General features: G+C 38.3%; 1 protein-coding gene across 1 annotated transcript in view; it reads right to left on the bottom strand.

Annotated features, from left to right (window-relative positions):
• Positions 1-15043, bottom strand: part of WNK3 (WNK lysine deficient protein kinase 3) — a 156960-nt gene that overhangs the window by 97464 nt on the left and 44453 nt on the right. The window contains exons 5-10 of the mRNA XM_057538051.1: positions 14713-14870; positions 10478-10566; positions 7031-7250; positions 1618-1912; positions 611-804; positions 368-517 (exon numbers count right to left, since the gene is read on the bottom strand). Coding sequence (XP_057394034.1) covers positions 368-517; positions 611-804; positions 1618-1912; positions 7031-7250; positions 10478-10566; positions 14713-14870 — 1106 coding nt within the window. The remainder of the gene's footprint in view (positions 1-367; positions 518-610; positions 805-1617; positions 1913-7030; positions 7251-10477; positions 10567-14712; positions 14871-15043) is intronic.

Below are 15043 nucleotides of genomic sequence, written 5' to 3'. Positions count from 1 at the left end.
TCGAACCTGTGCCCCCTGCATTGGCAGGAGGATTCTTATCCACTGTGCCACCAGGGAAGCCCTGGCAGGTGGGTTCTTAACCACTGCGCCACCAGGGAAGTCCCCTAAATAAACTTTTTATCCGTATATGGAGTTCTCAGTTTCTCTTCCAATTATACAAGCAGTGTCTCAAGATTCTAGTTACACAATGTTAGACACATCCTCAAGAAGAATGTCTTAAGTGAAGGAAAGTATAAACAACTTTTAGCTTTCAGTGACTTTTATATAAACTAGGATGAATTTATGAAAGAGAGCCTTTGCCTGTCAGAAAACCTAGGCAGTGTTAAATAAGTTTAACTGAATACGGAGCCTCTAAAATGTATCTTACCTTTACCTGTGAGACCTTTGGGACACTTAATGGCAAAAACTGGAGTTGTGAGACAAGTGGAGGTCCAAGGACATGTACAGGCAGAACAGTGGACTGACCTTGAAGCAAAGGCGAAATTTGGGGCTGAGTCAGCTTTGGCTGCTTCTGCAACTGTTAAAAAAAAAAAAGATTAAAGATAAACTCTCCCATTTACAGTAAATATACTGATTATATATTTAAAATATATTTAACACTTCACCTCACCCCTGAAATCTGCTGGCAATGTCCCACTAACTGCTGGGATGGATAAATTTTCCCTGGAACATTTATTTCGGCCTGTGGGTTGTTAGAAACCATTTGAGAACCCATCATCTGGTCTGAGGAATAGGCTATACTGGGCTGATTTGAAGTATCTGAATGTATAACTGATCCAGCTCCTGCCTCAGACAAACTGTCACCTACGGCAAAGAAAACAAGTGATAAGTAGAAGGGAAAAACTTGAAACACAAGGTCCAAATAGCACAGGAAATGGTAAGTGTTTCTTTAATTTTTTTCTTTTTTACTCTGACAACCTGAAACAGCTTCAAATAAAATACGTACACTGCAGAATTAATAAAAAACCATCATGTAAACTCTCCATGTTGATACTGTGGTATAACTAAAATATTCTTAGTAAAACAAACCTACAAAGAATTACATAAAAGTCAACTCGATTTGCTGGCCATTTCATGTATAGCCTAACTAATCTATGTTTGCCATTAGGATTTCAGTAAAATCTAAGTAGCATATTCTCATTCTCCTAGAACCTGGCTAGAAAATAATACTGCCTTTATGGAACGACTGGTTATTACTATGAAAATACTGTGTCTTTCTAGAGAAGAGAATGCATTACAGCAGAAAAATTAGAGAAACTGTGTTAATTTTATACTTGGGTCTAAAATACGAAAGTTCTTAAAGTCTAGAAAATTCCCTCTTGAAGAATAAATTCTATCTTTAGTTGCATATCTTCTTTACTAAAGGATTTACGTTAGACCCTTAAAAATGGTAAAAAGATTATAATCCTTATTCAACTAGTACCTTGGACAAGTCACTTAACAGAACAGTTTCTTAATTTTAAAATAAGGAAACTATCTGGCTTGCCTATTTCAGGGATTTTGTAAAAGAATTAATGAAATGATAGATAACAAAATGCTTTGAAACATACAAAAGTACTATTTAAAGATAAGGGAATACAATTACACATTTCCTTTTATAAATTATAACTGTGTTACCTGTAACAGAGGAGCAATGCTGTTGTGGTTTTCTTTGCAGAAGCTGTTGTCGCACATGTTGATCAACTTCAGTTTCTTCACATTCAGCCCCGCTGTGCTGAGCAGGAGGAGGGGGCAAAGTTGTATTTTGGGGCTGAGGGAGTACATTCCCCACAGACTTGCACTGGGAATCTCTGCGTTCTTCCAAACAGCCAGCTGGCTTCTTCTCCCTTGTCTTCTTTATCAGGGTCACCCGGTCTCTAATGGACTTAGCAACAGCTTTGGAATCACTTTCATGGAAGAATCCTGACTTGACCTACAAACAAAACATAATAAGCAAACCACATCTTTAAGATTTTTACTTTTATTTTTTACTAGCAGTTATTTTCTGCCCCCAAATTCCAAACGCTATTAAATAACAGTTAATTTGTTTCTATGTTCTTTCTTAATCAGACATGCATAAATGCCAGAGACTTTAGTAAGAAAAACAACACTATTACCAAGCATTGTTGAAATAATTCTGGCTTTAAACAAAAACAAACAAATAGCTTGATATTTCAGTACATGCAGTCTTATTACAGGTAATTTATGACTGCCATTAAGTTTTGTGAAACATTAAAAAGGTTTCCTCATTCAACAACAGTAAGTGTCTACAATGTGCCCAGTATTGGGCTCTGGAGACATATAAGTGCCTAAGCTGGTCCTTTGTCCTATATGCACACACAAGCTGGTGGTGAGAGAAGGATAAAAACAACATAAGGGGGCTTCCCTGGTGGCGCAGTGGTTGAGAGTCTGCCTGCCAATGCAGGGGACATGGGTTCGAGCCCTGGTCTGGGAAGATCCCACATGCCGCGGAGCAACTAGGCCCGTGAGCCACCATTGCTGAGCCTGCGCGTCTGGAGCCTGTGCTCCGCAACAAGAGAGGCCGTGATAGTGAGAGGCCCGCGCACCGCGATGAAGAGTGGCCCCCGCTTGTCGCAACTAGAGAAAGCCCTCGCACAGAAACGAAGACCCAACACAGCCAAAAATAAATAAATAAAAATAAAGGAATTCCTTTAAAAAAAAAAAAAAAAACAACATAAGGGGCTTCCCTCGTGGTGCAGTGGTTAAGAATCTGCCTGCCAAGGCAGGGTACATGGGTTTGAGCCCTGGTCCGGGAAGATCCCACATGCCGCGGAGCAACTAAGCCCGTGCGCCACAACTACTGAGCCTGCACTCTAGAGCCTGTGAGCCACAACTACTGAGCCCATGTGCCACAACTACTGAAGCCTGAGCACCTAGAGCCCATGCTGCGCAAGAAGAGAAGCCACCGCAATGAGAAGCCCGTGCACCGCAACGAAGAGTAGCCCCCGCTCGCCGCAACTAGAGAAAGCCCGTGCACGGCAACGAACACCCAACACAGCCAAAAATAAATAAATAAAGTAAATAAAAATTTTTTTAAAAAACATGAAATGAAATAAAAGGTAGAAATGAGCTGCTGCAAAAGCCCTAAAGGAGCACAAGCCTCTCTGGTGAAAGCAGAGAAAGTATCATAGAGGAAGGTAAAGTCTGACCTGGATTAAAACAAAACAAGGAACTTGCAGGCTATTGAGGGGGAGGTAGATGAAGTTCAGAGATCAACACTCTAGGCAGAGGAAGTATGCTTATGGCAAAGTGCTATATCTTACGAGGTGTTAGAAGAGTGACAGAAGAGAAGTTAAGGGCTTATTGTCTGAAAGGAACAGGGCTGAGTAGCAGAGATAATGACTTGAGGAGGTGCCATGGCATATTATTCTCAGTCTTATGATCTGTTTTTTAAAGCATACCTTGGGGGTCTGCAGACTCGGGGAAATTTCATTGTAGTTGATAAATGATTAAAATGTTAGATGGAATCCATATATTTAATTTCACTCCCTCCCAAAGTTCAAAAAACACTCCCAGAGTAAATGGATTTTTAAGTCATAAACTCACAAGGATAGAAAGAATAAAGGCAACAGCAACAACAGACAATGTTTTGGACATTTGGGGATGTGGAAAACAAATAGATAATAACTGACCTAGTGGACCTGAAAAAGATGAACCAGGGAAAGCTGAAAATCATTCCCATTTATACTGAATAATACTCATAACACACAGGAACTGGCAGTACCAGGTACTTACAGAACTGGGTAAAGTCAAAAGAGATGACTAAAATAAGGAAGACTAAGTGAAAGGGTTTTGAGAAGTAGTTAGGTATTAGGTCCCTGTGCTCCACCCTCCAGTCCACACCTTTGGGTGATTGCTTCTTCCCTACCCAAGAAGTCTGTAATTTTGTTCTCTGGAGAGGGTAAAAGAGGATCATATCTGGACTAGGGAACACCAGGCACAGTTGAGGGTATGGCTACCATAACAAAAACAAGAAGATTAAATGACCATATGCATGCTGAACGCCATACGCAGAAACCCCCAGCCCTCTTCCCCACTTGGCTACCAAAATACCAGTAACCAGATCCTTACCCTCCAGGCAGGAGATTGAAAGATGCTTCTCTGGAGAATCTGGCTAATCCAAGAAGAAAGACCCACAAATATTTATGTCAAAGATTCCCCAATTATTGGCCCACCCAGATACTTGAGAATAGAGGTTAACAAGTCTGACATAAGCAATCATACCATCCAATCAGCTTGTTAGTACCCATCATAGGCAAAATCATGGCCCCTCAAAGATGTCCCATCCTAATCCTCAAACCTGTGAATATGATGAGATATCACTCCCATTATTGAGCTATACACAATTGACCTTAAGACAGAAAGATCTGGGTGAGCCTTTTACCAGCGAGTGAAGGATTAAACTTGCCATTCCTGACTTTGAAGATGGAGTGGGAGCATGTGAAAGGACTGAAGAACAGTCCCTAGGAGCTGAGAGTGACCCCCGGCTAACAGCCAGGAAGGAAATGAAGACCTTAGTCTTACAACTGCATGGAACTGAACTCTGTCAACAACCTGGTTGAGCCCAAAAGCAGATTCTCTCCCAGAGCCTCCAGCTAAGAGTCCAGGCCACCAAACCTTGATTTCAGCCTGTGAGACTCTAAGCAGAGAATCCAGTAAAGCCTACCACGACTTCTGACCCACGGAACTGAAATAATAAAAGGGTGTTGTTTTAAGCCCACTAAATCTGTGGTAACTTGCTATACAGCAATAGAAAACTAATAGTCTCCTACTATTGATCATGAGCAGCCAGCCAAGAATAACCAGAAATATGAGAAAAGCCTCTAACAAGAAGATGGAGCACAAAACCAATTAAAAAACCCCAGCAACTTGGAGAAAAGATACTATGCAGGGAGAAAAAAAGTGTCAAAAATACTCTCTTCACTAAAATTACAGAGAGGTGCCATAATATCACATCCACAAAACAAAGAACAAGACGTTTACTCTAAAAAAGGAACAGACCAAAAAAAAAACAAAATGAAAAGGAACTCCTGAAATTAAAAACAAGATAGTAGAAACGAAAAACTCAATGGAAGAGTTAGAAAATAAAGTTGACAATATCTTCCAGAAAGGAGAATAAAAAGACAAAAAGATAGAAAATAGAAAAGAACATTGGAGAAACAGTCCAAGAGGCCAAACATCCAAATAATAGCAGTTCTAGAAAGAGAAAACAAAGGGAAAGAACTCAACAATAAAATACTTTTAAGAAATTTCCCAGAAACTAAAGGATATGAGTCCACTGAGTATCCAACACAGTGGATGAAAACAGACCCCAACCAAGACACACTGTGAAATTTTATAATCCTGAGAAGAAAGAGGAGATATTACAAGCTTCCAGAGAGGAAAAAATGGATCACATGCAAAAGATCCAGAAAACAGAACATCTTTGTATTTCTCAATATCAATACTGAAAGCTAGAAAATCATGGAGCAATGACTTTAAATTTTTTTAATTGCCAACCTAAAATGACTTAGCCAGCCAAATAATCGATTAAATATGAAGACAGAATAAAGATGTTTTTAATACATGCAAGTCTCAAAGAATTTACCTCCCATATACCCTTTCTTAAGGAGGTGGCAGAGGAAGTGGGCCACTAAAACAAAAGGTAAGCAAAGAAAGAGAAAGACATGGGATTTAGGACACATGAATTCCAATACAGGAGAGAGGCAGAGAAGTCTAGAATGATAGTAAAAAGAAAGTTCCGTATGATAGTTATGTAGCAGATCATTCTAGATTCTAATCATTCTAGATTAGAACCATGTGACTAGAAAGATAGGCATGTTAAAGGCTATCATCTCCAAGATACCCACTGTCAATGTCCCATACTCCTTTTATTTATTTATTTTAATTTATTTATTTAATTTATTTGTTTTTGGCTGCATTGGGTCTTTGTTGCAGTGCGCGGGCTTCTCATTGCAGTGGCTTCTCTTGTTGCGGAGCATAGGTTCTAGGCACATGGGCTTCAGTAGTTGTGGCTCGCGGGGTCTAGAGCGCAGGCTCAGTAGTGGTGGCACACGGGCTTAGTTGCCCCGCGGCATGTGGAATCTTCCCGAACCAGGGCTCAAACCCATGTCCCCTACATTGGCAGGTGGATTCTTAACCACTGCACCACCAGGGAAGCCCCTATACTCCTTTTAAACCTGAGGACAGAATGCCCAGGTGAGCCTGGCTCAAAGTATCTGGACTTTGCTAATTTGACCACATGCTGCTGAAGCTCCTGCACCCCCTCCCTCCAAGTACTGCACAGCCTGGATCGGGCATGGACATACATTCCACCCAACAGAAGTTATCTGCTGTCTTCTACTCTTGCGGGGGGAGCAGGTCATGGGGAGATGAGAAGGAGAGAAGTCAGAGGGGCCCACTCCCCGTCAAACCATATTGTTACCAGACAACTAATTTTTCTGGTCTGCACAACAGCCCTCTGGTGCCCTGACTGTGGTGAGCCATGTGTGTTTCCCTGGACTCACACGTGACCTCACCCCGATGACCTCCCTAGACTCGGCTCTCATAAACTCTTAGGGAAGCTGGAGCCAGATTCCGAGACCGAGAGACTGTTCAGCTTATCTCCTCCTGGGCATCTTCACCTAACAGTAACTTCAGTAACCAGCTAGGTGTGTGTTTGCCACTCCGGTTTTCAAAACAAAATAATATATATTATTTAGGTAAACTATAATGAAAAGCAAAGGAATGAGTAACACAAAAGTCAGGGTAGATATTACCTGTGGTGATGAGGGAGAGGAACGCAAGTGGGGGGTGGGGCACACAGGTAGCTTCTAAAGTTCCAGTAGTGTTCTATTTCTTAACAAAAGTAGAGTTTTACTATTCTTTATACTGTACATACAAATTTAATATACTCTGTTGTAGAGATATATTTCACAATAAAATTATAATTTAAATAAAGAAAATAAGAGGAAAGAAAGCAATCAGAAGGAGAAAGGAATCAACCCTGATACTATAAGGGGAGGGGAAGCCAGTGGTAGGATTCACTTACCATTTCATACGCTACTTCTTCAGGTGTATCTGTTTCTAAATTGAAACTGAATTCAATAGCTTCATTGTCTTTATGCTTGCCTTTCAATTTTTTAGGGTCTTCAACCCAGAGCCTTAAAGCCAGAGATGAATTTGAGCAATCATCTTCCTCCGCTAACTCCACCCTTAGTCCTGTATCCTCAGCAAAAAATGCGTGGTTTAGTAGGTCCCTGACAGACAACCTAATAAACAAAATACAAATCTGTTATCAATTCTTCCAATCATAAACAAGATATAGAGCACTTAATTAGTAAAAATTGTGTCAAAGTAACAACCTGATTTAAAATTTTCTATTAAACCGTTAATCTGCCTTTTTATAAAAACCAAATCTTATATCCAATTTATTATTACCAAGGATGCAAAGAAATCCCAACTAACATGCATTTGTAGTGATCTTAAATAAGGATTATTAACAGTAACATATCTAGATACTGAAGTTTAACATACCTAAAGGTATGCCTAGAGATAATTAGAGAAGTGCTGCAGTAAATGTTAGATGGACTGAGTATCTTCCCTAAGCCATTGGCTTAAGTTACTAAAACTCACACAACAGATTGTTGGCAAAGGAAACTAAAAACTCTTCTAGGTATATAAACTCTAAAGTAAATTAGGAATTCAAACACTTTTACAAATGTTATAAATAGAAGTCATTAACTCTATTAACAATAATCTAGTCAGTGTACTTCACTCTTTAGAGAACGCCATGGGTGAAGCTAATTCAGTTCAGCAAAGTCACACAGTTTTCTTAAAGTATTTAAGTCCAGTATCCTAGGCCAAAGTATACACATAATGGATACAACTCTAGCCTAATATTAGGGATTAACCATCTCTGAAGAGAAAAAAGCACAGAGGTTCAAAAGATTCTTTTATAAGCTGGGAGAGTTAATTTCCTTTTCTTTGACCAACTTCTAAAGTAGATAAATATATCTATCTATATTACAGGACAGTGAGAGCTACAACTGATGTATTCCATAGTTTGTATGTAGAAAGCCCCTCCTGCACTATTTAAAACAGATAAAGCATATTGACAGCACGGTATCCTGTAAGTTGAGGATTTTCAACCTTCTACATTTTTAGTGATCAAAAGACAAACACTTAACTAAGACAGTTTTATAAAAAAGAACAAGCTTGCTCAGACTAATTAGTCTTAAGGCTAAGGTGAGATGTGTTTAAGAAGGCACAACCAAGTTAAGCACTCCGCTTCTCAATGAAAGTTTTGCCTAGATATTTTTACTAAGGAATAAGCACTGCAATAGCAGCAGACAATATCATTCATTAAATACTTATTACTCTGTTAGGTATTTTATATGCATTCATTATCTTTTTAACTACCAAAATAATACCTATTTTTAGGAACAGCTAAAGTAAGTTTCTCAAGATCACACTGGCTAAGTGTGAGTCCAGATTTGAATTTTATTCTGCTGTGGAAGCCTGTGCTCTTTCCAAAACACTAATGTGCCATAAATCCTTTTGAATATTCCAGTGTTCTTTGGTAATAGATCATAATTAAAATGCTGTACAAACAACAATCAGAAACCAAACTAAAATGGCTACTTCAACACAGTAGTTTTAGCATAGCTTAAAAAAAAGCATGCCTAAATTACTACGACTCAAAAACAACAACAACAAAATAAACAACTCAATTTTTTAAAAAGGCAAAGGACTTGAATAGACATTTCTCCAAAGAAGATATACAAATGGCCAATAAGCACATGGAAAGATACTCAACATTATTAGTCCTTAGGGAAATGCAAATCAAAACCACAATAAGATACCACTTTATACCCATTAGGATGCCTATTAACAAAAAATGGAAAATAAGTGTTGGTGAGGACGCTGAGAAATTGGAACCATCATACATTGCTGGAAGGAATGCAAAATGATTCAGCCACTATGGAAAAAATATAGTGGTTCTTCAAAAAATTAAATATATTATTACCATATGATTCAGTAATTCTACTCCTAGGCATATACCAAAAAGAATTAAAAGCAGAGATTCAAGAAGATACTTGTTCACCAATGTTCATGCCGCATTATTCACAATAGCCAAGAGGCAGAAATAACCCAAGTGTCCATTAACAGATGAATAGATAAACAAAATGTGGTGTGTGTGTGTACACACACACACACACACACACACATGCACACAAAGGAATAGTATTCAACCGTAAAAACAAAGGAAATTCTGATACATGCTATAACATGGATCAACCTTTAAACACTATGCTATGTGAAATAAGCTAGATGCAAAAGGACAAATATTTTATGATTCTACTTATATGAGGTACCTACATAGAAGTAGAGACAAAGTAGAATAGAGGTTGGCAGGGGTTGAGGGGAAAGGGAGTGGGGAGTTACTGTTTAATGGGCACAGAGTTTCTGTTTGCGATGATGAGAAAGTTCTGGAAATAGTGGTGATGGTTGTACAACAATGTGAATGTGCATAATGCCACTGAATTGTACATTTTAAAATGATTAAAATGGTGACTCTTAGGTTATTTATATTTTACCATAATTAAAATATAGAGGTATATAGATATAGCCTGTTGGCACAGACACCAAGAATGTTGTGTAATAAAGCTATAATTAAACAGGTTTTATCTTAGTGACTTTTTATATTTTCAGATATGCAACACTAAACTTAGATAGATAACTAATAAAAATGGGAGACAGTCAGTGAAATGCTGGTGGAAATAATTTCTATAAAGGATCTATCACCTTATTAATCATAATCAATAAGGAGGTAAAAATCAAAATACTAACCGAGTAATTTGAGTCAGCAACTGTCCAAAGCTCAAATTAAAGGGAAAAGCTAAAACTAAAAGGAATTGTCCATAAGAAAAATACAAATTGTGATACAAATAAATCTAGAATACTATTTCTGGAACAAAAATAGCCCTATCAGCTTTACCGTTATCATGACACAGGACATTATGGACAAATAAAAAACATCTGGTGAATTGATGGTTAAATTTTTTCTTAAACTATCATAAAAAACCATTTAAGTACTTATGTGAAGGTGACAATACAGGAAACTCTCTACTATCTACCAACTGTTAGAAGCAAGTTAACCTGGGAGGGGGGCCCAGTGACTGTTAAACTGATGGCTGAAGGTGATCTTGTCACAACACACACAGACAAACACAACCCAAATTTCGGTTCAAGGAAAATTCAGCACATGATATCAGTTTAAAATGGCAAACAAAAACAACAACAACAAAAAAAACAAAACAAAAAAAGTGGCAAACAAGATTGAAAATGGCACTGATACACTTCACTCTAGTCAGTATGGTTTGGATTCCACTCAAAAGTCATACCCAGCATGATTCAAAGGTCAGAAAAAGACCCAGCGCAAGATAAGAGAAAAATTCATCCATCAGTTATGTCATTTCACTACATGTGCACCCACCTTTCAGATTTATTTTGACGAATACATCCCTCGATGATTTCTTTCACTTCAGGATCAGTGACTTTATTGAAACTGGCTGGTTTTATACCCTGGAGGAAGAAAAACGGTTTCTAGTCACAAATTAAGCAACTGAAAGCCCAAGCCAACATCATTACTAAAATAATGATTTTTTACCACTAAACCATATTCAAATTTTAAATGAGATAAATATATACATACAGTATAAGTTTAACAACTTTTTGACAAGGATTTTGTCATAGCTCTACAAATAACAGTGAAAAATTGTAAACGATCTAAATCTCTAATAACAGAGGTAATATTACATAAATTATGTGATATATGTATATATGCATATGCTAATACATGGAAACTAAACGTGTTCTCATAGTAATTAATAACGTGGAGAATTCTCATGCTGCCACATTAAGTAGGAAAAAAAGAGGATCCCAAAATGTACATACAGTATAACCCCAATTAGTAAAATATAATAAACAAGTATTTTTTTGAAATCAGAAAGATCAGTTATTAAAAAGCACTTTTAGAAATTCTAAATAAGGGCTCCTCTATCGCAAACATTTCAAATCAATATTTCAAAGTCTTCTAGAATGGCTAGACACAATGAGCAATCAGTAAATATATATATATAATATATATATTGTTATATATAAACTTTTGAGAAATCTATATTATGTTTATCCTTAAACAATACCAAAATATTGAGAGAACCTCAAGCTAATTATCAGGTTCTAGGAATTCAATATCAAATTAATGAGGTCCAGATAATTCAAAACGTTCTTATAATAACTGTTAGCTGCCTAAATCTACTTATTTTACATTCTGTTACCCTTAATTTATGGGTTTTAGATTTAAAAAATAATACAAGAACATTGCCATCATTTAATAGAAAATTCAAAATTAAGCTATAAGCAGAAAGGTATAATAGAAAAATTATCATGGAATGAGGCAATCTAAGATCTAGTTCTGGGTCTTCACACTACCTCACAGAATACAGAATCAGAAAGCCAAGTACCATATCCTAGATAAATCTGGTGAGATTAGGAGTTAATTTGGGCCTCAAATTCAAGAAGCTTTAGTAGAGATGGAAATCTGAATTGTGATATAGCATTTCTGTGACCTGAATATAAAAGAATAAAATCACCATACAAAAAATGGAATTTTTTATTCTACTTATAGAAAAAGCCCTCTTGGGGCTTCCCTGGTGGCGCAGTGGTTGAGAATCTGCCTGCCAATGCAGGGGACACGGGTTCGAGCCCTGGTCTGGGAAGATCCCACATGCCGCGGAGCAACTGGGCCCGTGAGCCACAATTACTGAGCCTGCGCATCTGGAGCCTGTGCTCCGCAGCAAGAGAGGCCGCGATGGAGAAAGGCCCGCGCACCGTGATGAAGAGTGGCCCCCACTTGCCGCGGCTGGAGAAGGCCCTCGCACAGAGGCGAGGACCCAACACAGCCATAAAAAAAAAAAAAAAACCCAGGCAGCATGATGCCAAACCAGTGCCACCCTGGGGGAAAAAGAAAAAAAAAGAAAAAGAAAAAGCCCTCTTTGACCTTTCCACTGATCTCTTACCCATTCCCCAGCCCTGGATAATTACTGCCTTTCTCTGCTCCTAGGTAAAAATAATTGGGGAGCTGCAACTTACAAAATCAAGTACAAACTCTTCTATTTGTGGTCGTACAATATATGGGCCCAAACTAAAAGGGCGTTCTAGCCCCATTTCTTTTTCTCAGCTGTTTATTATAGAAATTTTCAAACATACTCAAAAGTAGAAGTCCCATGTAATCATCACCAGTTTCATGCAGGGGAATGAAACTGTGTCCCCTGCATCATTCCTTAACCTGGTTTCGGCTATCTACTCCCACACCACTTTTATCCTGGAATATTTTAAAGCAAATACTAGGCATCATGTCATTTCACCCATAAAGTCTCCAGTTTCTATCTCTAACAGATATCATGTCATCATCCCACCTAAAATAATTATCAATAATTGCTTAATATCATCTAAAACCCAATCCATACTCAAATTTTCCAAATTGTCTAAATGAGGTGTTCTTACAAGTTGGTCTGTTCAAATCAGGAGCCAAACAAGGTCCATACATTACATGTATGGTGCAATGGAACTGGCTCATACCAGCTCACAAGAGCCAACTATTACATTTTCAGGAATTGTGCAAGCTGATTGTTAAATACATCCATTTATAAAATTTAAATTATATAAACTTACAATTAAATAAATTATATTAAGAGCTAAGGTAATAAATATTGAAAACACGACTCCTTGATTGTTTTACTACATTTTACTATTATTTATGCTCTTGCAGTTGTTTACATCTTTTGTATCCGTATGGTGGAAATACTATATGAGTGCCACTCTGCACCCTTTCTTTTTTTTTATTTTATTTTATTTATTTATTTATTTATTTATTTATTTATTTATTGGCTCTGTTGGGTCTTCGTTTCTGTGCCAGGGCTTTCTCTAGTTGCAGCAAGCGGGGGCCACTCTTCATCACGGTGCGCGGGCCTCTCACTATCGCGGCCTCTCTTGTTGCGGAGCACAGGCTCCAGACGCGCAGGCTCAGTAGTTGTGGCTCACGGGCCCAGTTGCTCCGTGGCATGTGGGATCTTCCCAGACCAGGGCTCGAACCCGTGTCCCCTGCATTAGCAGGCAGATTCTCAACCACTGCGCCACCAGGGAAGCCCTCTGCACCCTTTCTTAACCCTGCATTCAAGTAAGGTCACATTGGTGACTTGAAGTCAGTCATGGTGGGAGCACTTACACCAAGGAAATTAGCAAATGCTAGAAATCAGTGCTTTTTCTTTTTCAGAGAATCAGTTGTTAAACATTTACCAGCTCATCACTACTTTAAGTCTCTTGTATTCTGTAACAGTCCCTTCCCCTTTTTTCTTTCAGGAAATTGATTTGTTGGAGAAACTAGGTCATTTGTCATATAGAATTCTGGATTTTTTATTGTCTCCCTAAACAAACCTCTAGAGTCAGACTTGAGGTCAAAATCCACCATTACTAGTAGCTGTGTGAACTTGGGCAGGTCACAATCTCTGATTCTCAGTCTCATCATTTCTAAACTGAAGACAGTGCCATCTTGTAGGAATATAAAGATAAAAGCATGTGGCATATATTATGTATTTAAAAATGGTACCTATTAGTATGTTACCTGAAACACTCTAACAATCTCTTTTGTGGCCTACCTTGAGCCACCCAACTGCATATGAAAGGACCTATTTTCAACAATCTTAACACTTTGCTTCTACCTCCCTTACTATACTCCTATCCTCTTATTTTTATAGTTATTTGTGAGTTTATATTATTGCCCTACTAAAAATGTAAGCTCTTTGTAGGTAGCAAACACTTCTTACTCATCTTTGCATTCCTTGTAATTTCTAATGCAAAAAATTACTCATAGCAGGGAACCAAATACTGTATCCATTGAATGCCACTTCATAATCAGGCTTTTAGAACTAGAAGAAATCTTCAAAACCATTTAGCCAATCTTTATTATGTAGCTTTGGAAAATAAGATCCATTTAATAAATATCTAAAAATTCTTTACAAACAAATGGATATAGATGATATATCTGTACATTTTCCCCAAAGATACTAATACAGAGCATTTTATATGACCCCATTTGAGTATAGGTATACAGCATAAATCTAAAGCTTATTTCATTACAATTATGTTAAATTTAGCACTGTTACATAGAACTAAACCAAAATTAGGTTTTTTGTTTGTTTTAAATTGGTTTTTTCTGTTTTTATTTTTGGTTGTGTTGGGTCTTCGTTGCTGTGCGTGGGCTTTCTCTAGTTGCGGTGAGCGGGGGCTACTCTTCATTGCAGTGCGCGGGCTTCTCATTGCAGTGGCTTCTCTTGTTGCGGAGCACGGGCGCTAGGCCCACGGGCTTCAGTAGTTGTGGCACGCGGGCTCTAGAGCGCAGGCTCAGTAGCTGTGGCGCACAGGCTTAGCTGCTCCGTGGCATGTGAGATCTTCCTGGGCCAGGGATCGAACCCGTGTCCCCTGCATTGGCAGGCAGATTCTTAACCACTGAGCCACCAGGGAAGCCCCCAAATTAGGCTTTTTAAAATTAATTTTTATTGGAATATAGTTGCTTTACACCAAAATTAGGTTTGACTAAGTCGACTTCTAAGTTGACTTTACCATTAAATGTGGCAATTTGTGAAGTAAAAAGAATAAAGTTATACCTACACTAGTTACTTTACGGTATATTTGAGCTGCATTCTGGCACTCAGAATAAGGGTACTCCGAAGTAGCCATTTCTAGCATACACATTCCAAAAGCATAGACGTCCACAGATTCATCGTAGTGCTCTTCATACATCTCTGGGGCCATAAACTCAGGAGTGCCTACAAAATACCACAACCACATTTTTTTTAAAAAAAGAAAAATGTAGAGAATTCCCTGGCGGTCCAGTGGTTAGGACTCTGCGCTCTCACTGTCAAGGGCCGGGGTTCAGTCCCTGGTCATGGAACTAAGATCCCACAAGCCACGCAGTGTGACCAAAAAAAAAAAATGTATC

This window comes from Balaenoptera acutorostrata, chromosome X, assembly GCF_949987535.1.
Source record: "Balaenoptera acutorostrata chromosome X, mBalAcu1.1, whole genome shotgun sequence".
NCBI classification, from domain to species: Eukaryota; Metazoa; Chordata; class Mammalia; order Artiodactyla; family Balaenopteridae; genus Balaenoptera; species Balaenoptera acutorostrata.
Note: the sequence above shows the minus strand (reverse complement) of the source record. Positions and strands in the feature narration are given on the sequence as shown.